The 27,431-nt window shown below is 48.7% G+C and overlaps 1 protein-coding gene across 5 annotated transcripts in view; it reads right to left on the bottom strand.

Moving 5' to 3' along the window:
• The window catches only part of znf521 (zinc finger protein 521), a 496,625-nt gene that overhangs the window by 279,471 nt on the left and 189,723 nt on the right, over positions 1-27,431 (bottom strand). For all 5 annotated transcript variants that reach the window (XM_043687613.2, XM_087986742.1, XM_087986743.1 and 2 more), the window contains exon 3: positions 11,055-14,440. In XM_043687613.2, the coding sequence (XP_043543548.2) occupies positions 11,055-14,440 (3,386 nt within the window). The remainder of the gene's footprint in view (positions 1-11,054; positions 14,441-27,431) is intronic.

Raw genomic sequence — 27,431 nt, 5'->3', positions numbered from 1 at the left:
GAGTGTGGGCAGTGGGACTAGTGTGGGCAGTGGGCCTAATGAGGGCAGTGGGACTAATGTGGGGAGTGGGCTTAGTGTGAGCAGAGGGCATAGTTTGGGCAGTGGGCCTAGTGTGGGCAGTGGGACTAGTGTGGGCAGTGGGACTAGTGTGAGCAGTGGGACGAGTGTGGGCAGTGAGACTAGTGTGAGCAGTGAGCTGCTGATGCTGTCTAATATATAGCTCAGTTGGCTGGATGGCTGGTTTGTAACACCAACAGTGTGAGTTCCCTTCCCCCACCAGCTGAGGTGATCGTGAAGGATGCTCCTTCTCTACCTCTCCCCTCTCCTGTGGTGTGGTAACCCCCAGGTTAAAGCACCACCAGTATCTCTCTTATGAGAGTGTAGGACTGGGTGACCTGGGCAAATACCCAACAAGGTGAGCGGCATCTGATGAGCAAAAATGTCACGTGAGCAAAGAGGACTTTGCAAGTCACCGAACACCAGCTGGTTAGAAAGCAGCCTTCCATTCTAGCCTTATATGGATCCAACACAGACGGTGAAAGATAAAACCAAATCTTCTGCTTTGCAGTGAGTTTATTTACAGGCCGCAAATTCCTCCTGGGATCTTTTCTCACTATCCTTGATTGTTTGAGGCTGGGCTAGCATTTATTGGCCATCCCTAATCACCCGTGGATCTGAGTGACCTGTTGGGCCATTTCAGAGGGTAGTTCAGGGTCAGCTACATTGTCCGTTGGTCTGGAGTTACACTTGGGCCAGACTGGGTAAGGATGACAGATTTCATGGAAACTAGAGGCAGGAGTGGGCCCTTCAAGCCTGGTCTGAGATTCAACACAATCAAGGCTGATCATCTAACTCAGTTCCTGCTCTCTCTCCCCAGACCCTTTGATCCCTTTAGCCCCAAGAACTGTATGTAACTCCTTTGGAAAACATTCAATATTCTGACCTCAATCACTTGCTGTGACAGAGAATCCGACAGGCTCCCCACTCTCTGGGTGAAGACATTTCCCCTCATCTCAGTCTGAAATGGCCCATCCTGTATTCTGAGACTGTGACCCCCTGGGTCTGGACTCCCCGATCACCGGGAACATCCTTCCTGTGTCTAGTCCGGTCAGAATTTTATAGGTTTCTGTGAGAGCCCCCCCATTCTTCATTGTCAATGTGGAGATAAGGTTTACTCACAATGCAAATAAAGTCTCTGAGTTATAATAATAAGTAGGAGCAGAAATAAGCCATTGGGCCCCTCAAGCCTCCACCATTCTACAAGAATATGGTTGGTCTGATTGTTGCATCAGTTCGTCTTCTCTGTCAGCCCCTCATAATCCTCAACTCCCTCCTCAATCAAACAACAATCGCTCTTATTGAGTCCTTGAACATATTTCAGCCTGAAGGGAATTCCAGTCTCAAACTTCGTCGTGAAGGAAGAAAGTCCTCTCCATCTCGATCCTCGCTGTGATCTGGAATGAGCTCCTTGGGAGCACATTCGACGGAAACCTTTGACGAGGGAAGTGGAGGTCAGCTCTGAGGAGCGTTGACTTCAGCAGTCGCCTGCTGGGACTCTGCTGGGAGGTCGGAGCATCAGCAGCTGAGAGTATGTTGGCTCTGTAACCTTACTATTGTATACACTTTATTAATAACTGTTAGTTAGAGAAATCTTAGACAGCTGGCCTGAGTTTGTGTGAAGATTCAATTATGGCTGGCCTTTATCACTCATATATCCGAAAAGCATGGAGATAAGATCATCCTTGAACACATAGATTTCTGACTCAGAGACAAATGTGAGCCGTAGCTCTCCGTGTCTCTGCCCTTTCAAACCTGCCTCAACCTGTATTCCTCAGCTGTAGTCAAGCTGCTGTTGGACATCTGTGGTTGTTGTTAATGATGCATGTTGAGGGGCGATATCTACTCAAATTGCAATTACATTGCAACAAAAGCCTTTGGCAAAGAAGAGTGAAACTGCAAAGACCTTCGTATTGGGACCCAGTCAGTAATGAGCAGTATCATTACCAATCCCAAAATCACGCCAGAAATTTGCTGTTTATACACATCACAGTTTCAGGAAGAATATCAAAGCTAAAGGGAGGGCCCAGCAGAGATTTACTGGAATGGGAACAGGGAAGGGGGTGGGGCCCATTCATCAGGAGACACTCAATGTGCTCCTCAGAGCAGAGAAGGTCAAGGGGAGATTTCATCGAGGAGTTCAAAATCACCAGGCTTTTTGAGAAAACAAACAAGGGGAAATATTCCGATCTGGCAGGTAAACCCAGAGGAGACAGATTGATGATGTATGGTATAAACGTCAACCGCAATGTGCGTTTACATAGCACCCTTAATGCGATTTCGAAGCAAGGTTTGACATTGAATCACATAAGATGATGTTAGTGATGATGCCCAGAATTGGAAGGAGGTAGGTTTTAAAGATAATCTCAGACAAAGAGAGAGACAGAGACAGAGACAGACAGACAGAGAGAGAGAAACAGAGACAGAAACAGACAGAAAAACAAATTAGAATTAAAAGAGTGGGGAATTTTTTTTAAACATTCATTTGTGGGACATGGACATTTATTGCCCATCCCCAATTGCCCGTGAAGTGATGGTCTTGCTCAGCAATCCCAGAAGGCAGCTAAGAGTCAACCACATTGCTGTGGGTCTGGAGTCACATGTAGGTCACACCAGGTAAGGACATCAGATTTCCCTCCCTAAAGGGTATTAGTGACCCAAATGGGCTTTTACAGTTATCAATGATAGTTTCGGGATGACTATCACTGAGATTAGCTTTCAATTACAGATTTTTTTCACTGAATTTAAATTCCACCAGTTGCTATCTACTGAGTGCAAAACATTCCAAACCATCTAGAAGCATACATGGGAACACCACTCCCTGCAAGTTCCCCTCCAAGCCCCTCACCATCCTGACTTGGAAATATATCACTGTTCCTTCAATATTGCTGGATCAAAATCCTGGAATTCCCTCCCTAAGGGCATTGTGGGTCTACCCACAGCACATGGACTGCAGCGGTTCAAGAAGGCAGCTCACTCCCACCTTCTCAAGGGGCAACTAGGGACAGGTAACAATCATCATTCATGCCAGTGACATCTGCATTTCATGAACTTAATAAAAACATCCCCCTCTACTTTACAGTTCGAAGAACACAGCTTGAAAAGGTGATGGTGTAGTCAACCATATAAAAGACACCTGGACCTGGAATAAGGTGAATTCACGCTGTTACTAATCTTAACTCAGGACAAAGAGGAGATTGTGGTCAGCGAGGAAGGATATGTGCGAACAGGAAAGTTATTTTAACAAGAGACTTCAAAATAACCTAATATTAACAGAGAAACCCTGGAGTGTTTGTGAGCCAGAATTGCTAAACTTGATGCATGACTGCCTCATGGCTTGATACATGAGAGAAACTGCCAGTGACAATCTTCATCAGAGCCCGGGATTCATAGCAAGACCGAGTTAGCGCACTAACAGAAGCACATGACCTAGGAGCTCAGGGGGACAGGGACCACAGAATGATTAAGTTTAATGTGATTTGGGATTCCAGAGATCACCAGAGAACAGGAGCAAGATTTATAACTTCCCGAGAATTCATTTCAACAAAAAAACCACCAAGGTAACGCACGCAAGCAAGTTGACCTGGTGGGGGCTGGCACCCAGAATCAAACAGAGAGCTGCTCAAAAGGTGCACAGACACAGACAGAGTGAAGGGAGATTTGCTACAAACAGGACAGCAACAGCAGTAGGCCATTCGGCCTCTCAGGTGAGTTCCGTCATCCGATCAGGTCATGGCTGACTTGATGGTGCCCTCAAGTTCAATCTTCCTGCCCCACTCCCCGTTACCCTTCGGTTAACACAGAAGGAGGCCATTTGCCCCGTCGAGTGCCTGCTGGCTCACAGTGGAACAAACCAGTCAGTCCCATTGCCCCCCCCCCCCATCCCCTGCCCTCATTTCCTTTTGAAATCCTCTCTGCTTCTGTCCTGGTGGGCAGGAGGATGCACCTCATAGGCACCCACTTTGCTGAATGGTTCTCCCTCCTCACCTACCCCCTCCACCACCCCCATACCTCTTGCAAAAACCCTCAGGCTGAACCCTACCTTCGGATGGGACAGCCAGTGATAGACCTTCATTGACCAGCCCCAAAATGTTAACTCTGGTTTCTCTCCACAGATGTTGCCAGACTTGCTGAGCTTTCCCAGCAATTTTCTGCTATTGTTTCTGAGTTACAGCATCCACAGCTCTTTCTGTTTTTACTCAGAGACCGCCACCCCCAACCCCCCCATTGCCATTTTTTTGGGAAGACCAACCAGATCTCGGGAGGGATCAGGTAGCGATGAGGTCAGCAGCGAGCGACTGGCAACAGCCACTGTCCAATCAGAGGTTCAGCAGCTCAGCAGTGCCACTGTGGCGGCTGCCGGAACTGTGGGTGCTGGAATCGAGGAGCGAGCCAGGCCACTGGGAGATCAGGTTGGGTTGGGATTCACTGGGTGAGGTGTCAGTTTAGGGAGGGGGGGGTCTGTGGGGCATCACAGACAGGGGAGTGGCTTCTGTCAGGACCCCACCCCTCAGGTTTGTTGTTGAGTCCTCGGAACTGTTACCAAAGAGCGCTTAAATTTGTCCCTCAGTCCTTGTCCCATTACTTTGTACAATCCTGTCGTAATCATGTACACAGATACATTGAAACAGAGGAATAGGAGCAGGAGGCCATTCGGCCCTTCAAACCTGCTCCACCAACTCAGTCCCCTGTTCCTGCTTTCTCCCCCAGACCCTTTGATCCCTTTAGCCCTCGGAACTATATCTAACTCCTTCTTGAAAATATCTAATGTTTTGGCCTCAACTGCTTTCTGTATCAGAGAATCCCACAGGCTCCCCACTCTCTGGGTGAAGACATTTCCCCGTATCTCAGTCCGAAATGGCCCACCCCTTATCCTGAGATTGTGACCCCTTGGTTCTGGACTCCCCGGTCACCGGGAACATCCTTCCTGTGTTTACCCTGTCCAGTCTGGTTAAAATTTTATAGGCTTCTATGAGATGCCCTTAAATTTTTAAAATGCCAGTGAATATAGCCAATCCAATCCCTCTCCATACATCAGTGCTGCCTCCCAGGAATCAGTCTGGTAAATCTTTATTTCCCTCCCTCCATCGCCAGAACATCCTTCCTCAGATAGGGAGACCACACCTGCACACAACACTCTAGACATGGTCTCACCAAGGTCTTTGTATAATTGCAGTAAGACATCCCTGCTCCTGTACTCGAAGCCTCTCGCTATGAAAGCCAACATCCCATATTCCTTCCTCACTGCCTGCTGCACCTGCAAAAGCCTACCTTTCGTGACTGGGATACAAGGACACCCATGTCCCATTGCCCCTTCCCCTTTCCCCAATTGATCAGATAATAACCTAGCTTCCTGTTTTTGTTCTGAAAGTGATAACCTCACATTTATCTACCTTATTCTGTACCCACCAATGCATTTGCCCTCTCACTCAGCTTGTCCAAATCACATTGAAGCATTGCTGCTTCCTCCTCACAGGTCACCCTCCCACCCAGCTTTGTGTCATCTGCAAACGTGGGGACATTCCATTTAGTAATTATATACTGTGAGTAGCTGGGGTCCCAGTACAGGTCCCTGTGGTACACCAGTCACTGTCTGTATCACTGCCAATCTCCCCTCAACCTTGACTGCTCCAAGGAAACCAGCCTCAGTATCACCATCTTACTTTCATATCAAAAATAAACCCTCACCCCTGCAGCAATTCTAATAAATCACCCCTGAACTCACACAAGGGCAGCAGGTACATGGGAACCCCACCCCCTGCAAGTTTCCCTCCAGGCCCCTCACCATCTTGGAAATATATCGCCCGTTCCTTCAGTGTCACTGGGTCAGAATCCTGGAATTCCTTCCCTAAGGGCATTGTGGGTCTACCTACAGCATGTAGACTGCAGCGGTTCAAGAAGGCAGCTCACCCCCACCTTCTCAAGGGGCAACTAGGGACGGGCAGTAAATGTTGGGCCCAGCCAGCGATGATTACGTCATGCAATTGAATTATGAAAGAACCCTGATATCCTTCCTGAAGTTGCTGAAGATCACCGTCTCGGCAAAGTTTGGAAGGCAGTAGCTGGACAGGTTAACATTTATTTTATTTCTTAATTCTTTCCTGGGACATGGACATCACAGCAAGGGCAACATATTGTTACTGGTCACTAACTGCTCTTGAATTGCCCTCTTCAGACCATTTCCGAGGGCAGTTAAGAGTCAGCCACAATGGTGTGGACCTAGAGGATGGCAGATTTCCCTCCCTAAAGGGTATTAGTGACCAAGATTGGGTTTTTACAATAATCGGTTGTAAATGAGTCATGTAACACTGCTGTTTAAGAAGGGAGTGTGGCAGAAGACAGGAAACTACAGGCCGGTTAGCCTGACCTCAGTGGTTGGTACGGATTTACAGTCCATTGTTAGGAATGAGATTATTGAGTATTTGGAAGCACGGTACACAGTAAAATAGGGCTGAGCTACCACAGGTTCATCAAGGAGTGGTCACATCTGACAAATCTGTTAGAATTCTTTGCGGAGGTAGTGAGCAAGTTAGACAAAGAAGAGCCAGTGGACGTGATCTATTTGAATTTCCAGAAGGCCTTTGACAAGGTGGCACACAGGATGCTACTAAATAAGATAAGAGCCCATGATGTGAGGGGCAAGGTACTGGCATGGCTCGGGGATTGGCTGACTGGCAGAAGGCAGAGAGTTGGGATAGAGGGGTCTTTCAGGATGCAGAACTAGTGGAGTTCCGCAGGGGTTAGTGTTGGGACCAAAACTATTCACATTATACATTAACAATCTGTGGAAAGAACTGAAGTTCAACTCCTCCACGCCGACCATCATCGTGAATGATTATGATGTGGTCGGCATCACAGAGACGTGGTTACCGGGGGGGTCAGGACTGGCAGTTAAACATCCAAGGATTTTCAACTTATCGAAAAGACAGGGAGGTGGGCAGAGGGGGTGGGGTTGCCTTGTTAGTTAAGAACAAAATTAAATCTATGGCACTGAATGACATAGCGCCGGATGATGTGGAGTCTGTGTGGGTGAAATTGAGGAACCACAAAGGCAAAAAAACCATAGTGGGAGTTATGTACAGACCTCCTAACAGTGGTCAGGACCAGGGGCACAACATGTACCGGGAAATAGAGAAGGCATGTCAGAAAGACAAGGTCACAGTGATCATGGGAGACTTCAATATGCAGGTGGACTGGGTAAATAATGTTGCCAGTGGATCCAAAGAAAGGGAATTCATGGAATGCTTACAGGATGGCTTTTTGGAACAGCTTGTCATGGAGCCCACAAGGGAGCAGGCTATTCTGGACCTAGTGCTATGTAATGAACCAGACTTTATAAAAAAATCTTAAAGTAAGGGAATACTTAGGAAGCAGCGATCATAATATGGTAGAGTTCAGTCTGCAGTTTGAAAGAGAGAAGGCAAAATCGGATGTAATGGTGTTACAGTTAAATAAAGGTAATTATGAGGGCATGAGAGAGGAACTGACGAAAATAGACTGGAAGCAGAGCCTAGCAGGGAAGACAGTACAGCAAAAATGGCAGGGGTTTGTGGGTTAAATTGAGGACACTGTACAGAGGATCATCCCCAAGAAGAGAAAGATTATCCGGGGAGGGATTAGACAGCCATGGCTGACAAAGGAAGTCAGGAAATCTATCAAAGAAAAAGAGAGAGCCTATAAAGTGGCCAAGAGCACTGGGAAATCAGAAGATTGGGAAGACTACAAAGACAAACAGAGGATAACAAAGAGAAAAATAAGGAAGGAGAGGATCAAATATGAAGGTAGGCTAGCCAGTAATATTAGAAATGATAGTAAAAGTTTCTTTCAATACATAAGAAACAAACGACAGGCAAAAGTAGACATTGGGCCACTTCAAACTGATGCTGGAAGCCTAGTGATGGGAGATAAGGAAATAGCAGGAGAACTTAATAAGTACTTTGCATCAGTCTTAACAGGGGAAGATATCAGTAATATCCCAACACTTAAAGGGAGTCAGGGGGCTGAGTTGAGTATGGTTGCCATTACAAAAGAAAGTGCTAGAAAAGCTAAAAGGTCTTAAAATTGATAAATCTCCTGGCCCCGATGGGATACATCCTAGAGTTCTGAGGGAGGTGGCTGAGGAAATAGCGGAGGCGTTGGTTGAGATCTTTCAAAAGTCACTGGAGTCAGGGAAAGTCCCGGATGATTGGAAGATCGCTGTTGTAACCCCCTTGTTCAAGAAAGGATCAAGACAAAAGATGGAAAATTATAGGCCAATTAGCCTAACCTCTGTTGTTGGTAAAATTCCAGAATCCATCATTAAGGATGAGGGTTTCTAAATTCTTGGAAGAGCAGGGTCGGATTAGAACAAGTCAACATGGATTTAGTAAGGGGAGGTCGTGCCTGACAAACCTGTTGGAGTTCTTTGAAGAGGTGACAAGTAGGTTAGACTAGGAAAACCCAGTGGATGTGGTCTATCTAGACTTCCAAAAAGCCTTTGATAAGGTGCCACACGGGAGACTGCTGAGCAAGGTGAGGGCCCATGGCATTTGAGGTGAGCTACTGGTATGGATTGAGGATTGGCTGTCTGACAGAAGGCAGAGAGTTGGGATGAAAGGTTCTTTTTCAGAATGGCAGCCGGTGACAAGTGGTGTCCCGCAGGGTTCAGTGTTGGGGCCGCAGCTGTTCACATTATATATTAATGATCTGGATGAAAGGACTGGGGACATTCTAGTGAAGTTTGCCTATGATATGAAGTTAGGTGGACAGGCAGGTAGTACTGAGGAAGTGGGGAGGCTGCAGAAGGATCTAGACAGTTTGGAGGAGTGGTCCAGGTAATGGCTGATGGAATTCAATGTGAGCAAATGCGAGGTCTTGCACTTTGGACAAAAGAATAGAAGCATGGACTACTTTCTAAATGGTGAGAAAATTAATAAAGCCAAAGTACAGAGGGATCTGGGAGTGCTAGTCGAGGATTCTCTAAAGGTAAACATGCAGGTTGAGTCCGTGATTAAGAAAGCGAATGCAATGTTGTCATTTATCTCAAGAGGGTTGGAATATAAAAGCACTGTTGTGCTACTGAGACTTTATAAAGCTCTGGTTAGGCCCCATTTGGAGTACTGTATCCAGTTTTGGTCCCACACCTCAGGAAGGACATACTGGCACTGGAGCGTGTCCAGCGGAGATTCACACGGATGATCCCTGGAATGGTAGGTCTAACATATGAGGAACGGCTGAGGATCCTGGGATTGTCTTCATTGGAGTTTAGAAGATTAAGGGGAGATCTAATAGAAACTTACAAGATAATACATGGCTTGGAGAGGGTGGACACTAGGAAATCGTTTCCGTTAGGCGAGGAGACTAGGACCCGTGGACACAGCCTTAGAATTAGAGGGGGTAAATTCAGAACAGAAATGCGGAGACATTTCTTCAGCCAGAGAGTGGTGGGCCTGTGGAATTCATTGCCGCAGAGTGCAGTGGAGGCTGGGATGCTAAATGTCTTCAAGGCAGAAATTGATAAATTCTTGATGTCACAAGGAATTAAGGGCTACGGGGAGAATGCGGGTAAGTGGAGTTGAAATGCCCATCAGCCATGATTGAATGGCGGAGTGGACTCGATGGGCCGAATGGCCTTACTTCCACTCCTATGTCTTATGGTATTATGGACCAGATATCCGAAATTAATCAAGTCCCATTTGCCAGCACTTGGCCCATATCCCTCCAAACCCTTCCTATTAATTTATCCATCCAGATGCCTCTTAAATGTTGTAATTGTACCAGCCTCCACCACTTCCTCTGGCAGCTGATTCCATACATGCACCACCTCTGTGTGAAAACATTGCCCCTTAGGTCCCTTTTATATCTTTCCCCTCTTATCCTAAACCTATGCCCCTCTAGTTTTGAAGTCCCCTACCCTGGGGAAAAAACATTGTCTATTCACCTTATCTATGTCCCCCATGATTTTCTAAAGCTCTATAAGGTCACCCCTCAGCCTCCGACCCTCTGGGAAAACAGCCCCAGCCTATTCAGCCTCTCTCTGTAACTCAAACCCACCAACCCTGACAACACCCTTTGAAATCTTTCCTGCACCCGCTCAGGCTTAACAACATCTTTCCAATAGGACGGGGACTGGAATTGCACACAGTATTCCAAATGTGGTTTAACCAATGTCCTGTACAACGGCAACATCCGCTCCCAATTTCTATACTTGATGTTCTGACTAATGAAGGCAAGTGTGCTAAACGCCTTCTTCACTATCCTGTCTACCTGCAAATCCACTGTCAAGGAGCTATGAACCTGCACTCCAAGGTCTCTTTGTTCAGCAACACTCCCTAGGACCTTACCATTAAGTGTGTAAGTCCTGCCCTTAATTGCCTTTCCAAAATTGAACTGAATTGAGTTGAATTGATCTAAATTAAACTCTGTTCAGCATTCTCCTGCCCATTGGCCCATCTGGTCAATGCCCTGTTGTACTCTGAGGTAATCTTCGTCACTGTCCACTGTGCCACCTATTCTGGTGCCAACTGCATGTTCTCATATTCACATCCAAATCATTCATCTCAGTCTTGAACCTATCTCCTGTCACTTTATATCTCTGCCCTCTTGTTGCAGACTGTCCCACAAGGGGGAAAACCCATTCCACATCCACCTCCCCACTCGGGTTTTCAACACCCCTCACAATGAGCTGTACCATTGTGTGAGCTTTCCTGATTGGCTGCTGTACCTGCGGACTAACCTTCTGTGCTACGTGTACAAGAACACCCAGATCCCACTGCATCCCAGAGCTCTGTAATCTCCCACCATCTCACACCCTTCCGTCAATGCGAGGGTGCACACCAATGCAGATGCTATCTCGCAAATTTCAAGAAACACAAGAAACCTGATGTGGAATCCTCCACTGGGCTGCTAATGCCATCTACCCCCATGCCCTGCCAACCTTGACCCTGGCAGCAAGGAAAGATTGCCCCCATCCCGGTCCCTGCCCCCTTGGGGGTCGTGGGGATTTGATGTGTAATTACCTCCTCTGGTTGCGGGGAGCTGCCTTTGGGCATTGGCGAGACCTGGGGCGTTTTCAGGTGATGGTTACTGTCAGGGCTTGGCTCAGCGTGGACGGTGCGGACATGGTTGTGGAGTTCACTGTCGGATTCAAACTTCACGTTGCAGTTCAGGCAGCGGCTCTTGGCCGGCCCACCCTTGCCGTTGCCGGGGCTCTGCTCCGAGACTTGCTGGGTGCCGTTGAGGCTGGTAGTGCCCACCGTCGGGCTGGCGAGCTTGGTGCCGTTGACGCAGTGGGCACAGAGTCCGTACGGCAGCCCGTTGATGTCCAGCTTGACCAGGTCCTGCTTGGAGTGGAACTCCTTCAGGCACGAGGCGCACTTGTAGAGTTTCTGCAGGGGCAAGCCGCGAGGGGCAGGCTGAGGGTTGGGGCAAGTGCCCGTCTTCTGCATGTGGAAGGTGCCGTGGATCTTCAGCTCCAGGGTTGAGGTGACCGTCTGCATGCAGACCACGCAGCGGAAGCCAGTCAGCGAGTTCTGCAGGTTCGGGTGCATCTGGCAATGCTCCAGGAACTCCTCCTCGCACTTGAGGGGCAACTTACAGATGCGGCATGTGCCCGTGTCCAGACTCTTGCTGTGGGTGACCTTGTGCTCGGTTAGGGTCAGGAGGGAGGGGAAGCGTTCACCGCAGATCGGGCACATGTAGTGCTTCACCGGGCCCAGGTGGGTCTGGGTGTGCTCGCGGAGCCCGCCCTCTGAGAAGAAGGTTCTGGAACAGATGTTGCACTTGTAGTTGCCCCTGATGAGCTCGGCCTTCTTCTTGACGATGGCGCTCTCTCCCGGCCGGATGTTGTGGTCCCGGAGCTGGTGGTTCTGCAGCAGTGAGTCCATGGTGTAGGCCGCGCCGCAGATATCGCAGGCGTACATGGTCTCCGCCGCATCCACGTCCTCCTCGCTGCCCTCGTGGCTGTTGTGCGCCTCCTGGTGGTTGGCCAGGAGCTGCCGCAGCTCTGCCTCATCCTTGTGGGCCTGCTCACCGGAGCCGTTAGCTCCGCAGTCTGAGGCCTGGCCCTCGAAGACGCAGTGCTTCTCCCTCAGGTGTTTCTCCAGCAGGATGATGGCGTGGAAGGCCTTGCTGCAGAACTTGCAGTTGTACTTCTTGCTGTGGCTGGTCACGTGGCACTGCAGCTCCACCTCGGTGTCAAAGGCCTCGCCACAGAAGATGCACTTGTGGGCCTTGCCCTGGTGCTCCAGGTGGTGGTGCCTGACGTGGAGCTGGAGCTCGGTCTCAGTACGGAAGTCCCAGTCACAGGAAGTGCAGCGGAACACCTTGTTCTCGTTGCTGTGCTTGACGGCCAGGTGGAGCTGCACGGACACTTTGGAGTCAAAGACCTCCTGGCACAGCGTGCAGCGGAAGAACACGAAGGTGTGCATCTCCAGCAGGTGCTTGTGGAGATCCTCCACGGCGGTGAACTGCTTGTCGCAGCTCTCGCACACGTAGTAGGTTGAGGTGATCATGAAGTGCACGGTGACGTGCTTCAGCAGGGCCTCCTGGGACGGCACCTCCTTGTGGCACTGGGGGCACACTGCAGCCTTGGCGGCGCCCGCGTGGGTCTTCAGGTGGGCCTGGAAGCTGTCGAAGGTGGCGAACGTCCCCGGGCACTGGTTGCAGCAATACTCGCCGGCGGGCTGCGAGGGGGCGGTGCCCGCTGCACCCTGAGGCCCCTTGGCCGAGGACTGCTCGGTACTCAGAGGCGAGAGGGGGCTGGTAGCGCGGCTGGAGCGTTTGCTGCCGTGATGGAGGTGGTGGAGGTGGTGCAGGTGGTGGTTGTTGTGGCTGAGGGCCAGGGGGATGTTCTTGTGGTTCTCCTTGACGTGCTTCTGCAGCTTGTGGACATTGCTGAAGATGGGCGAGTTGGTGCAGTAGGAGCAGGAGAAGACCTCCACCACAGCCTCCTTGGAGCTGGTCAGCAGCGGGGAGTCAAAGCGGGCAGCGCCAGGCTCAGAGTGGACTTGCTGGATGTGCTCATCGAGCGAGGCCTCGGTCAGGAATCCCATCAGGCAGTGCGGGCAGAAGAAGGCATTACTGTCCTTGGTCAGCAAGCTGCCATAGCTGTGTGCACAGCGGATGTGCTCCTGCAGCCCATTGATATCGCTGAGGGCCTGGGGGCAGAAGTTGCACTGGTAGAGCAGGGCCGGGGTGGTGCTGGCCAGGGGAGGGGAGTCCTGGAGACCCTCATGGCTCTGCTGGAGGTGCTCGTTGAGGTTGTAGAGGGATGGCAGCACCTCCAGGCAGAGTTGGCAGGGGTGAGGCTGCTCTGGCTGCTCGGCGTGGGCACTCTTCAGGTGTGCCACCAGGCCCGACAGGCTCCCGAAGACCTGCCTGTGGCAGTGGGGGCAGCTGTAGCTGGCTCTCGGCCGCTTCAGGGCCGGGCCCCCAGCCCCGTCTGCTGGCGGCTGGAGCTCCCGCCTCTTGGTGCGGCCCCTCCCGGGCTGCAGGGAGGGGTCCGGAGCGGACGAGCTGTCCGCCGAGAGGTTAGAGTCGGGTGTGGTGCTGGACACCGAGGTGTAGCCCACCACTGTCACCGTGGATGGGCTGTTGCTGCGGTTACCGGGCTCTGAAGGGGGCCGCGGGCCGTCGGGGTTAGGGCAGGGTCCTCCCGCCGACAGGGGGCGCTCCGCACAGGCCCCGCAACAGGACCCGGCCTTGCCCCGGGCGTGTGCCCGCTCCAGGTGAGCCAGGAGACCTCTCTCCTCCGGGAAGAGGTCCGGGCAGTAGGGGCACTGGCAGCTCTCCCGATCCTCGCTGGGCGAGCACTCTGGGTGGCAGTCGGCGATGTGTTTCTGCAGCTCCTCGGGCCGGTCAAAGCCCTCCTCGCATTGGCTGCACTTCTGGGAGTCGTGCAGCCTCCAGTCGTCCAGCCGCGAGAGCGCCTGCCCGCTCTCCTTGGCCTTGTCGTGGACCTGCATGTGCCCGTACAGCGAGCTGGAGGTCAGGAAGCCCCGGCGGCAGATGGCACACTTGTAGGGTTTGGCAGAAGTGTGGGTCTTCAGGTGGATCTTGAGGTGGTCACTGCGGGAGAACGCGGCGTCACATTCGCTGCAGTGGTACTTCTTGTCGCCGGTGTGCAGCTTAACGTGGCGGTCACGGCTTCGCTTGTGTTTGAACAAACGGCTGCAGAAAGTGCACTTGAAGGGCAGCTTGTCGCTGTGGCTCTGCTCGTGATGCTTCAGGTAGCCGAGGCGACTGAAGGACTTCTCGCAGAATTGGCAAGGGTACGGCAGCCCGGGCACCCCCTCCTCCTCCCCAAAGTCTCCCGCGTCCCCGGGGTTGGGTGAGGCGTGGTCCTTGCTGGACGGAGATGAAGGGGGCCACGAGCAGGTGGGGTCATCGTCACCATCAGCACCATCTGCAAAGAGAGAGAGAGAGAGAGCGGAGACAGGTCAGTGCGGGATGCCAACTCCTCCCCACCCGAAACACGCCAACATCGAGCGGCAGCAGGTACAGCAAACCACAAAGAAAGGGCACAAAGAGGCACTTGGTAAGGTGCCACGCAGTTAGCTACTTCATAACTAAGAGCCCATGATGTTGTATTGCCCCCAGTGTCGCATATTCCCAGTAAAGGGCAATTGACTCACTCATTGAGAGAATCGGGATAAGTGGGGCATTTCCAGGATGACAACCTCTAACCAGAGGGATCAGTGCTGGGCCCACAATTATTAACATTAGGTAAAGTCACTATAATCCGACAGGACAGATCTCTCACTAGAGAGAGCGAGAGAGAGAGAGAGAGAGAGAGACAGAAAGAGAGAGGTGGTGGTTTAAGCAGAGGGGAATCCCACACCTCGGGCAAGGGGAGAGGTTGAGAAGGAGAGTCCGTCATGGTGACCTCAGCCTGTGCAGGAATTAAATCAACACTGTTGGCATCGCAAACCAGCTATCCAGTCAACTGAGCTACAATGCAATATACAGTCATGACTTGGATGAGGAGAGGGAACCTACTATAGCCACTTTTGAGAAACAGGTGGAAAGGCAAGTTTGAGTTCTTTGTTTTATTCATTCATGGGATGAGGGTGTCTCTGTATAGGTTGGCATTTATTACCCATCCCTAACTGCCCAGAGGGCGGTTAAGAGTCAACCACATTGAATCTTTCTTTAGAATCCCTATAATGTGGAAACAGGCCCTTCAGCCCAACAGGTAGACACACTAACCCTCCGAAGAGTAACCCACCCAGACCCATTCTCCTTCATTTACCCCTGACTAATGCCCCTAACCTACACATCCCTGGACACTATAGGTGATTTGGTATGGCCAATCCACCCTAACCTGCACATCTTTGGATTGTGGGAGGAAACCACGCAGCTACGGGGAGAACGTGCAAATTCCACACAGACAGTCACCCGAGGCTGAAATCGAACCCGGATCCCTGGCGCTGTGAGGCAGCAGTGTTAATCACTGAGCCACCTTGCTGTGGGTCTGAAGTCACACGTAGGCTAGACCAGGTAAGGATGGCAGTTTCCTTCCCTAAAGGACATGAGTGACCCAGATGGGTTTTGCCAACAATCACCAATGGATTCATGGTAATCCAAATTTTTATTGAATTTAAATTCCACCATCTGCCATGGAGTGATTCAAACCCAGGTCCCCTGGACATTACCCCGATCTCTGGATTAACAGTCCAGCGATAATATCACTAGGCCTTCCCACTATGAATTGCAGCTGAGGGATTGTGTGCAGAAGTGGCCGTGGTTACCACCGAGAAGTAGATTGGTCTATGGCCTAGAGACAAGTTATCAACAACAGAAACCTTTTGCTTGCCAATAACTGTTTGAACGATTCTCAGATAACTGAGCAGCCTGGGGCTGGGAACAAGATACAGAGAGAGTTGGTCAGATCTCTACCAGCACAGGAGCTGTCTCTCTGTTCTCTGCAGTCAAAGAAAACTGGTTCATCTTTCCACATCACAATAATAGCTAGAAGTGGTGAGGATGCCATAAAGAGTCTGCAGAAGGATATAGACTGGTCAGATTCATGGGTAAAATCTTGGCAGATGGAATATAATGGTGAATGGCAGATTTTCCCATTGGCAGAAAGAATAGAGGAGCTGAATATTATTTACATGGCGGATCAGCAAGACACGGGGACCACAAAAGGTTAGCAGCCAAGATCAGTGGGCGTGGGAAGGCAAGCAGAATATTGGCCTTAATTTCAAAGAGAATGGGGACTTTATAAAACTGTGCAAAGCACTCATCAGACCCAAGCTGGGATAAATACAGTTTTGGGCCCCTTATCTAAGAAAAGATAGATTGACGTTGGAGACAGTCCAGAGAAGGTTCACTTGGCTGATCTCCAGGGATTGTCCTATGAGGAGATTGGGCCTGTACTCACTGAGGTTTAGAAGAATGAGAGAGGTCCATAACAAAAGAAGATTTTTACGCAACTTGACAGAGTAGATGCGGAAAGGTTGTTTCCTCTTGTGGGAGAGCCTAGGAGCAGAGGGAATAATCTCAGAGTAAAGGGTCGCACATTTAAGACAGAGATGAGAAGGAATTTCTTCTCTCAGAGAGGAGTGAATTCTTTACCACAGAGGGCTGACGAGGCTGGGGTAGTAAGGATATTCAGGGCTGAGGCAGACAGGTTTTTAATCAGGAAGGGGAATCGAGGGTTACGGGGACAAGCCAGAAAAGTAGACTTGAGGGTTATCAGATCGGCCATGATCTCATTGAATGGTGGAGCAGATTCGATGGGCTGAACGGCCTACTGCTGCTCCTATGTCTTTATGGTCTATCAGGGGCCATCAATATTCTGAAAATGAATAAAAACACATTTTGTCCTCTCTTGTACTCATCAGGACTATTTTTGAGAATACCAAGTCAAAGGGAAAAACACAGCGTTAGTTCTCTCCTTGAGCTGGTATTCTTGCAAATTGTCCTGATGACCAGAAGAGGGAAAGCTGAGGCAAAGCATGTCTTTATTCAGCAATACTGGTGTTCTGTAATACTGAATGACTATTCAGAAGCTGATCAGAGGAGAACATAGAACAGTACAGGCCCTTCGGCCCTCAATGTTGTGCCGACCTCTTAGCCTCCTGAAAAACCAAGCTAACCTACATACCCTTCATTGGACTAGCGTTTTCATGGTGTTCACGTGGTGTAAAGCAGAACCTGAACATGGAGGCCGTAAAGGTAAGACAATATTAATGAATCCCATCAGGAGACCCTCCTTCTGCCAGGGAAGGGGGAAATGTAGAGATCGCTCCCACAGTGAGTGGTTGAGGTGAGCTGTGTTGGTACATTTAAGGGCATGCTGGACAAATACAACACTGAAGGGAACAGAAGGATATCATGAAAGGGTGAGATCAAGGAGGAGTCAAAGGACAGGTGTGGAGTGAAAACACTTTGCCGAAAGATCGACAAGAAGGGTTTCTGGAATGAGAAACTTCAGCGATGAGGACGGGTGGAGGTAGTTGGGACTGATCTCCCTGGAGAGAAGGCAGCTAAGACCAGACTTGAGAAGGGCTGTCAAAACGATGAGGGGTCTCAGCCAGCTAGATACGGAGAAGCCGTTCCTGCTTGTGAACAGATCGAGAATCAGGAAAGACAGACTTACGGTAATCGGCAAAGGAAACAAAGGCGACCACTGAGGAAAAGGCAGTGAAGGGTCAGGATTGGAAAGACGCTGTCTGTGGGTCTGCTGGAAGTAGGCTCAATCGAAGCATTCGAAAGTGAGGTAGGTGGTTATTTGAAAAGGGAAGAATGTACAGGGGTACGGGGCGGGGGCTGGGGTCTCGCAGAGCCAGTGCAGACATGACTGACTGGCCTCCTTTGGTGCCATCTCAATTCTTTCATTCAGTGGGCCCTGCCTGTGAGCTGTAAGTGCTTTGTAGCACTCAGGAAGAGCTTCATAAAGAGGGTGTGGCCACAGGCACCTGATGAAGGAGCAGCGCTCCAAAAGCTAGTGCTTCCAATTAAACCTGTTGGACTATAACCTGGCATTGTGTGATTTTTAACTTTGTCCACCCCAGTCCAACACCAGCATCTCCACATCATGACTACCAATTTTGTTGTCATGGGCGAACTCACTAACCATGTCTAAGATTTATCCACATCATTTTTATAAATGACAAGCAACAGTGGATCCAGTGCACGATTTCATCAGCTTTTTACCTCACGTTCTGCTATCCATCCCCATCAAACTCAACTCAGAGTAAGGACCTTATCTTTTTATTTTGTTCTGTTTTTCATTGTGGACTGAAATGGGAAAAATCACTATTTTAAAAGCCAAGGATCCTTGAAGGATTGCTGCAATTTGAAAAAGCACGTAAGCCGATCCTCTTTGTAGGCAATGTTTACACAGCTGCTTGTTCAGGCCTTGGGGAAAACCTGGTTACAGACAAGCTGGGGCCAGAGGCTGAGAACAAATAGAGATTCAGATGGCAACAAGGAGCTGATTGGTCTGTGGAGTGGTGACTCATTATCAATGGCACAGACTTTCTGCCTGACAACAGCAATGTGATTGGCTCCCAGGTGGAGGGAGGGAGAGAGGGATGGAGGGAGGGAAAGAGGATGGAGGGAGGCGGGAGAGAAGGAGGGAGGTGTTTTTCCTCTTGAGTAGAAAGCAGCTCAAGTAGCTGTAAACAGTGGTTTTTCAACAATTAAAAAGCCAGCGTCTTTGTGAGTGTGAACCTGAAACCCCATGTCTCCTGCATGTCAGAGAAAATACCTGGAGAAGGGTGAGTGAGGATCATCTGAGCACGTCCTGTGAACAGGAACCATTAAACTGCCTTTGCACTCTTTCCCTCCACCCACAGATGCCTATTATTCCGCGTGTGTGTGAGCATTTGCGTTAAAGAGTGTGTGGGTGTGTTTGTGTATATGTGCGAGTGTGAGAGAGAGAGAGTATATATGTATGTGTGTGTTTGTTTGCATGTGTGTGTGTGAGAGAAAGTGTCTGCGTGTGAGAGACTGTATATACGTGTGTGAGCGTTTGTGTGAGAGAGTGTGTAGGCGTGTTTGTGTACATGTGTGTGAGAGAGAGAAAGAGATTGTGAGTGTGTGAGAGAGAGAGATTGTGTGTGTGTGAGTGTGTGTGACAGAGAGAGAGATTGTGTGTGTATGTGTACAGGGCATTAATAAGGAGGTTAGAGTTTTCATTGGTAGAGTTCAATGCTTGTGCTTGATAATTGTTTCCCAGTAGCTGTAATCAAATTAATCATAATATTCTTCATAAATCTGGCTGGTCTGGGAATGTGCTGGAGGCAGTTTCAATTCAGGCATTCAAGTGGGATGGAGTTTGTTTTGCTCAATAGTAGTGTGCAGGGAAATGGGAAAAGGCAGATTGGTGCTAGATAATACAGCCAGTCCTGGCATGATGGGTCAAACGGTCTCATACTGCACGGTAACAATTCTGTGATAGGCTGGCTCCCATCAGCAGTAGAATCCTCATTCTTACTTCCAAATCATCGGGTGACCTAGACTGACCTGAACTTTGCTTCCCTAGTTCATTCATGGTTTTACCAGTGAGACCAGTGCTAGATGCTCATGTCCATCCAAGGCTGAGGGGAACCAGATGGCTAGGCCATTCAATGGGCTGAAACGCCTTCTTCTGTACAATCTGATTTTCAGAAATGGCCATGGTGGAACAAAATTGGATGGCAGAGCATGGAAGATCTCTCCAAAGAGCTTATATCGGCCACTAACAGAAACATGGAAATGATCGCTGTGAAATGACAGAATGTGATATCAACCAATTTGTCTGCAAAATTCAATTAATTAAGATGAATTGTTTTAATGGTTTCCTTGTACACTTATATTCTTATCTTCAAATAATAGCCTAGATTTTACACAAACAAATCATTTAATTTAATCTTTTTTTATTGATGCAGGCATCCAGAGTTTGTAAATCCTTTCATCATAAATTATTACCCTTCACTTCCTGGCGGAAAAATTTCCTCCATTTGTTAATGTGACATCAAACTGAAAAGATAAGGAGTTTTTAAAAAGAGAAATTGGCAGCAGTTTTAATTTGGCAGTGTCTCTATTTACCAATCACCCTGTCAGCAAGGGAGGACGTGACTGGTACCATTTACAACTCTTGGGGGTCTGGGGAAACTCGGTTTTCCGACCCAACCAGGAGATTGTTAAGGCACCTCGGAAGAGTGAGCAGCGAGTGGAACCATCCCTCACAAACAACTCTTCATCAAAAAGCTAAACTTCACTGTCACACCTTCTCTGAAGATAGCACCTACTTCCCCATCAGGTGCATCAGCTTCACATATTCTGCCTACAGCTTCTTTTACATTATAAATGGCGATATATCTAATGGGCACGGCACGGTGGCTCAGAGGTTAGCACTGCTGCCTCACACCTGGGTTCAATTTCAAGCCTCGGGCAACTGTCTGTGTGGAGTTTGCACATTTTCCCCGTGTCTGCATGGGTTTCCTCCGGGTGCTCCAGTTTCCTCCCACAGTCCAAAGGAGGGCAGGCTAGGGTGGGTTGGCCACGGGAAATTATCGTCAAGATTAGAGTGGCGCTGGAAAAGCACAGCAGGTCAGGCAGCATCCGAGGAACAGGATGCTGCCTGACCTGCTGTGCTTTTCCAGCGCCACTCTAATCTTGACTCTGATCTCCAGCATCTGCAGTCCTCACTTTCGCCATGGGAAATTATCCTATAGTGTGCAGGCTAGGTGGATTGGCCATGGTTAATGCAGAGTTACAGTGCTATGGTAGGGTGGTGGGCCTGGGGGGGGGGGGGGATGCGTTTCGGAGGGCTGGTGTGGACTTGATGGGCCTGCTTCTTCACTTTGGAATTCTACGATAAATATGGTTAAACGACGGATTAACAATCTATTTGTGATATACACTGGGGATAAATGTGCTGCTCTTGAGTGAAAAGGTGCTTCAGTACAATGAGGCTGCTCTCTCATTGGAGAGACAGAGAGAGATAACTGGTGGTGTTTTCACCTGAGGGTCAACATGCCTCAAGGTGAGGCAACACAGTGAGCAAGAAAGATTTTTTAATTTAATTCTTTGGATGAGGGTGTCATTGTCCAGGCCAGAACCTAGAACCTATCCCTAATTACCCAGATGGCAGGAAACAGTCAACCACATTGTGTTGGTCAGGAGTCACAGGTAGGCCAGAGCAGGTAAGGATGACAGATTTCCTTCCCTAAAGGACATTAGTGAACCAGATGGGTTTTTTCCCCTGACAATTAATACATGGTCATCATTAGACTCTTAATTCCAGATTCTTTATTGAATTCAAATTCCAACAGCTTCAGGAACACAGGAACAGGAGGAACCCAGGTCCCCAGAACATTAGCTGAGTTTCTGGATTAACAATCCAACGATAATACCACTAGGGCATTGGCTCACTGGTAACCTCAGGCAGTGCAGACATTAAACCCACACTGTTGGCATCACTCTGCATCATAAACTGAGCTAAGCATTATCAGATCGGCCATAATCTCACTGCATAGAGGAGAAGACCCGATGGGCTGAATAGCCCACATGAAATGATCTTTTTCCCATGGCCCTGACATCTTTTACATTTAGCCAAGCAGATAGATGGGGTCTTGGTTTAGTGTCTTATCTTCCAGGCAATAGTGCAGGTTGTAAAACGTGAAAGGGTTCAGAAAAGATTTACAAGGATGTTGCCAGGGTTGGAGGGTTTGAGCTACAGGGAGAGGCTGAACAGGCTGGGGCTGTTTTCCCTGGAGCATCAGAGGCTGAGGGGTGACCTTATAGGAGGTCTACAAATTCATGAGGAGCATTGATAGGATAAATAGACAAGACCTTTTACCTGGGGTCAGGGAGTCCAGAACTAGAGGGAATAGGTTTAGGGTGAGAGGGGGAAGATATAAAAGAGACCTAAGGGGCAGTTTTTTCACGTAGAGGGTGGTACGTGTATGGAATGAGCTGCCAGAGGAAGTGGTGGAGGCTGGTACAATTGCAACATTTGAAAGACATCTGCTTGGGTATATGAATAGGAAGGGTTTGGAGGGATATGGGCCAAGTGCTGGCAATTGGGATAGATTGGGTCGGGATATCTGGTTGGCATGGACGGGGTTGGACAGAAGGGTCTGGTTCCGTGCTGTATATCTCTATGACAGTTCAGCTCCCCCCTTCTCAGTACACACTGGGGTGTCGGCCCGACTATCCATGCCCTCAGGTGGGACCAGGGGCAGACACCACAGTGTGGCACGGCTGTGCATCCACTGTGGTGGCCAGATAACCAGTTCCACAGCCTCACTACCTGTTCCGCAGCAACTCGCATTTACTGTCCTGATTGTTTGTGAGTGAACCAGTCAACATTATTGATGAATATACTCCTCCCAGTGACCACCTCACCTCCTTATCTCTGCAAACTCCTCCTGTCTCACCACCCTACCCCTGACAGCTCTCGGTGCTCCCTCAATCCTGATATCTTGAGCATTCGCAGATTCCATTGTTCTACCAATGACAGCTGCCCCTACAGATACCTGCTGGGGGTTCAAACTCCCCCTAAATGTCTTGATCCATTCCTCTCTCTGTCCATCAAAATGATCTTTAAATTATTAGCAGGAGACTCCCAATGGAGGGCAAGGTGGGCAGAGGAAAAGGCATCAAAGAGTTTGACCAATCATGAACATACTGAGTGGCAGAGCAGACCCAATGGGCTGAATGGCCTCCTCCTGTACCTGTGTTCCTGAAGCTGCCCTTGTTCACCAAGGATCTGATCACTGGCCCCAATATCTCCTGGTGTACCTCCGAGTCCAGGTGCTTGGAGATGTTTGACCATGTGTTCGAGGACAATGTAAGAGAAGTAGACCATTCAGCCCATCAAGTCTGCTCTCCCATTCAATGAGATTGTGGTTGATCAGGCAAGTTGGTAAAGACCAAATTGAAAAGACAATAGTTGGTTAGAAATATGACAGCATTTGTCAGTTTTTGAGGGGACGCTGGAGTAGAGAGAAGATCACAAACCGTTGGGACATCCTCTTCCTTCAGGGACATTACAGCCTAGAAAGCTGCCATCTAATTAGAGAGAGTGCAGAGAAGATTTACTAGGATGCTAGCTGGCTGGCAAGATTTGTGTTATATGGAGAAGTGGAACAGGCTGGGACTTTTTCCCCTGGAACTTAGGAGCCTGAGGGTGACCTTATAGAGGTTTATAAAATCATGAGAGCCATGCACAAGATGTATAAGGTCAGAGGGGAGAGATACAAAAGGGTCCAGAGGGGCAATTCTTTCACACAGAGAGGAAAGTACAATGTCATCATTTAAAAAAGATTTAGACAGGTCAATGGATGGGATGGGTATGAAGGGGTATGGACCAAATGCAGGCAAATGGGACTAGTTTAAATTTTGACAAATGGATGGCATGGGCCAGTTGGGCCGAAGGGCCTGTTTTCATGCTGTATACCTCTATGACTCTATAACACCAACACATTTCGTCTGGGATTGTTCTCCCGGGAGCTGACAAAGCTGAAGCAATCAGCGTAAGAACCAGAGGCAAGATGAGGATCCACTGCTTTAACACAGTGAGTCATTGTGATAAGACTATAAGATGTTACAGCCATTGATCCCCTCCAGTCTACTCCACCATTCACTGAAATCACGACTGATCTGATAACTCTCACCTCCACCTTCCTGCCTTTTCCCCGTGATTACTTGGAGAGAGGTTAGCTTGGATGGCCAGTGAGTGATGCCAACAGGGTGGGTTCAATTCCCACCACCGGCTATGCTCACCACCTTCTCCACCTCTCCCCTCACCCGAGGCACAGTGACCCTCAGGTTAAAGCACTACCAGTCATTCTCTGTAATGCAACAGCAATCCTTGATCCGGTCAGACTGTGGAGGCTTTACCTTTGATTCATTTCCTGATAAAAAAAAGACTATTTCAACCTTTAATATACTTAACACTAAAGATGTGGAGACTAGGTCACTGTGTACACTCAAGGCCAAGTCAGAGTGATTTGGAATTGACAGGTTTTTAAAAAACTGAAATAAGTCAGCGGTGGTCTTACAAAACAGCAGACTAGCCCAGAAGGGCTAAATGGCATATTCCTGCTCCCAATTCTCACAGTCGTTGACAGCTGATCTGTATCTTAATTCTGTCTTGTCTCCAAAATCCCTCAATATCCTTGTCTGACAGTAATCTATTGATCTCGGGTTGAAAATTATTAAAGTTGAGAACATGTGTTCTGCTTTCAAAGTTCAACACCTCTCCCAGCTTTGTAATGGGAGCAGCATTAAAAAGATTGAGAGGGGAACAGGAAGGACAGAGATGTTAATTGGGTGATTTCAAGTCAGAAAGAGATATAAAAAGAGGAAAAGATAGATGCACAAAGGGCTTTCCTTTATTGGTCAGCGTATTGAGTACAGGAGTTGGGAGGTCATGTTGCGGCTGTACAGGACATTGGTTAGGCCACTGTTGGAATATTGCGTGCAATTCTGGTCTCCTTCCTATCGGAAAGATGTTGTGAAACTTGAAAGGGTTCAGAAAAGATTTACAAGAATGATGCCAGGGTTGGAAGATTTGAGCTATAGGGAGATGCTGAACAGGCTGGGGCTGTTTTCCCTGGAGCGTCAGAGGCTGAGGGGTGACCTCACAGACGTTTATAAAATCATGAGGGGCATGGATAGGATAAATAGACAAAGTCTTTTCTCTGGGGTTGGGGAGTCCAGAACTAGAAGGCATAGGTTTAGGGTGAAAGGGGGAAGATATAAAAGAGACCTAAGGGGCAACCTTTTCACTCAGAGGGTGGTACGTGTATGGAATGAGCTGCCAGAGGAAGTGGTGGAGGCTGGTACAATTACAACATTTAAGAGGCATTTGGATGGGTATATGAATAGGAAGGGTTTGGAGGGATATGGGCTGGGTGCTGGCAGGTGGGACTAGATTGCGGTGGGATATCTGGTTGGCATGGACGGGTTGGACCGAAGGGTCTGTTTCCGTGCTGTACATCTCTATGACTCTAAAGGGAAGCAAAATTAGCAAAAAAAAAACACCTAAAGTTCAACATTTTTAAAAGTTAGTGACACTTCTCAACCTATAGAAATGAGTCTCCAAGTTTATAATTTGTTAACATTCTGGGTCAGAGAGGTTGATCACCAATCATTAAAATTATCCCATCATTACCAGGGTACTTACACTGTTAATGACCAGACTTAACTCTCCATGACGAATGTAATAGACACTTAATGTGTATCAGTAACTTCTTGGAGCTACAGAATGACAAGGAAGGGGGACTGATAATGTAATCATTTGTTCTCGGTGTTGTAATAAAGAGAGGCCTGGGCTAACGATCCACAGATATCAGTCAAAATCCCACCCGGACTTGGACTTAAAGCAAAAACAGACATTGCTGGAAAAGCTCAGCAAGTCTGTGGAGAGGAGCTGTAGACCTGCTGAGTTTCTCCAGCAATGTCTGTTTTTGTTTCAGATCACTGGCTAACGCTTCAACTCCAACGACCCTTCATCAGAACTGAAACCAACTGGGGATAGACTGACACCAGGGTGGGAAAATTAACATTTAGAAAAATCGTTGACTTTACTGCAATGTGGTCTGCTCTACACTGGGGAGATGGCACGTGACTATGTGTCCTCCTCTCTGTCTGTAAAAAAGACCCTGAGCTTCCAGGTGCCTGCCACTCCAACAGCCCACTGTGCTACCCAGCCAACATCCCTGTCTCTGCTGCAGGGTTTCAGTGAGTCCCAACACAAGTTGGGGGAAACCACACCTCACCTTCTGTCCAGGTGCCTTACAGACATCAGGACTCAACTCTGAGTTTAACAATTTCCAAACATTGTCTGTTACCCTCCCCCATACCCCAAGGTCCCCCAAACCTTTTTCAAATATTTACACCTCTCATGGGTGCTTATCTTTCTCTCTCTCTCTCAGCTTAAAATCAGCTATCTCTTTGTTTGCTTATCCCTTTTCTCTCTCTGGACCCCATCTCCATGTATTCTATACACACACACACACACCTGACCCCCCACCCTCCCCCTCATCAGCATAAATACCACCCTTTCCCCAGTTTTGTTCCTTCCCAAGGAAAGGTCATTGAACTCAAAACACTGTTTCTCTCTCCACAGTTGCTGCCAGACCTGCTGAGTTTCTCCAGCACTTTGTTTCCGATCTTCAGTGTCCACAGTTCATTGTTGTTTAGTTTTGAATTTAAGCTCAAGTGGCTGAAATATAACTTAATGGTGACCATGAGATTATCACCAATTGACATCAATTACTACCTGGTTCACTGAGGTCCCTTAGGGAGGGAAATCTGTCATCCTCACCTGGTTTTGCCTCCCTGTGACAGAAATGTGGTTGACTCTTAACTGCCCTCTGAAATGGCTGAGCAAGACAAGAAACGGGGCAACAAATGTTAATTTCCCCAGTGATACCCAGACCATGTTCAATTATAAAGGGAGATACTGCTGGAACATGTGCACATTACAGCAAGTGTCCATTCATATCTGTGCCTGAGTCATCTGATCAATCAGCTCAGGTGATTTAAACCATAGAGTGACACCATAGAGTCATAGAGATGTACAGCACGGAATCAGACCTTTCAGTCCAACTTGTCCATGCTGACCAGATATCCTAAATTGATCTAGTCCCATTTGCCAGCAGTTGGCCCATATCCCTTTAAACCCATCCTATTCATATACCCATCCAGATGCCTTTTAAAAGCTGTAATTGTACCAGCCTCCACCACTTCCTCTGGCAGCTCATTCCATACACGTACCACCCTAGAATCCATAGTGTGGAAACAGGCCCTTCGACGATATAAGTCCACACTGATCCCTCTGAAGAGTCTCCCACCTAAACCTATTCTCCTATCCTGTTACTCTACATTTATCCCTGACTAATGCACCTAACCTGCACATTCCTGACCACTACGGGCAATTTAGCATGGTCAATCCACCCTAACCTGCAACTGTTTGGACTGTGGGTGGAAACTGGAGCATCCAGAGGAAACCCACGCAGACACGGGGAGAATGCGCAAACTCCACTCAAACAGTTGCCTGAGGCTGGAATTGAACCTGGGTCCCTGGTGCTGTGAGGCCGCATGCTAACCACTGAGTCACCATTCTGCCCATTAGGTCCCTTTTAAATCTTTCCCCTCTTCCCTCTAGTTTTGGATTCCAGTACCTCAGGGAAAAGAACCTTGGCTATCCACCCCATCCATGCCCCTCATGGTTTCATAAAAGTGTGGGGTCAATTCCCGCACCGGCTGAGATTACCATGAGGGACTCTCCTCAACCTCTCCCCTTGCCTGAGGAGTGGTGACCCTAAGGTTAAACCACACCCAATCGTCTCTCTCTACCCAAGGGAGCAGCCGTATGGTCTGGTTAGACTGCAGTAACTATTACCTTTACCCGAGACAGAGAATGAACCTTAACGCTAAATCCAAAA

Source organism: Chiloscyllium plagiosum, unplaced genomic scaffold, assembly GCF_037043375.1.
Source record: "Chiloscyllium plagiosum isolate Xiang-an unplaced genomic scaffold, Cpla_swu_hap1 HiC_scaffold_4, whole genome shotgun sequence".
In the NCBI taxonomy this organism is placed as follows: domain Eukaryota; kingdom Metazoa; phylum Chordata; class Chondrichthyes; order Orectolobiformes; family Hemiscylliidae; genus Chiloscyllium; species Chiloscyllium plagiosum.
Note: the sequence above shows the minus strand (reverse complement) of the source record. Positions and strands in the feature narration are given on the sequence as shown.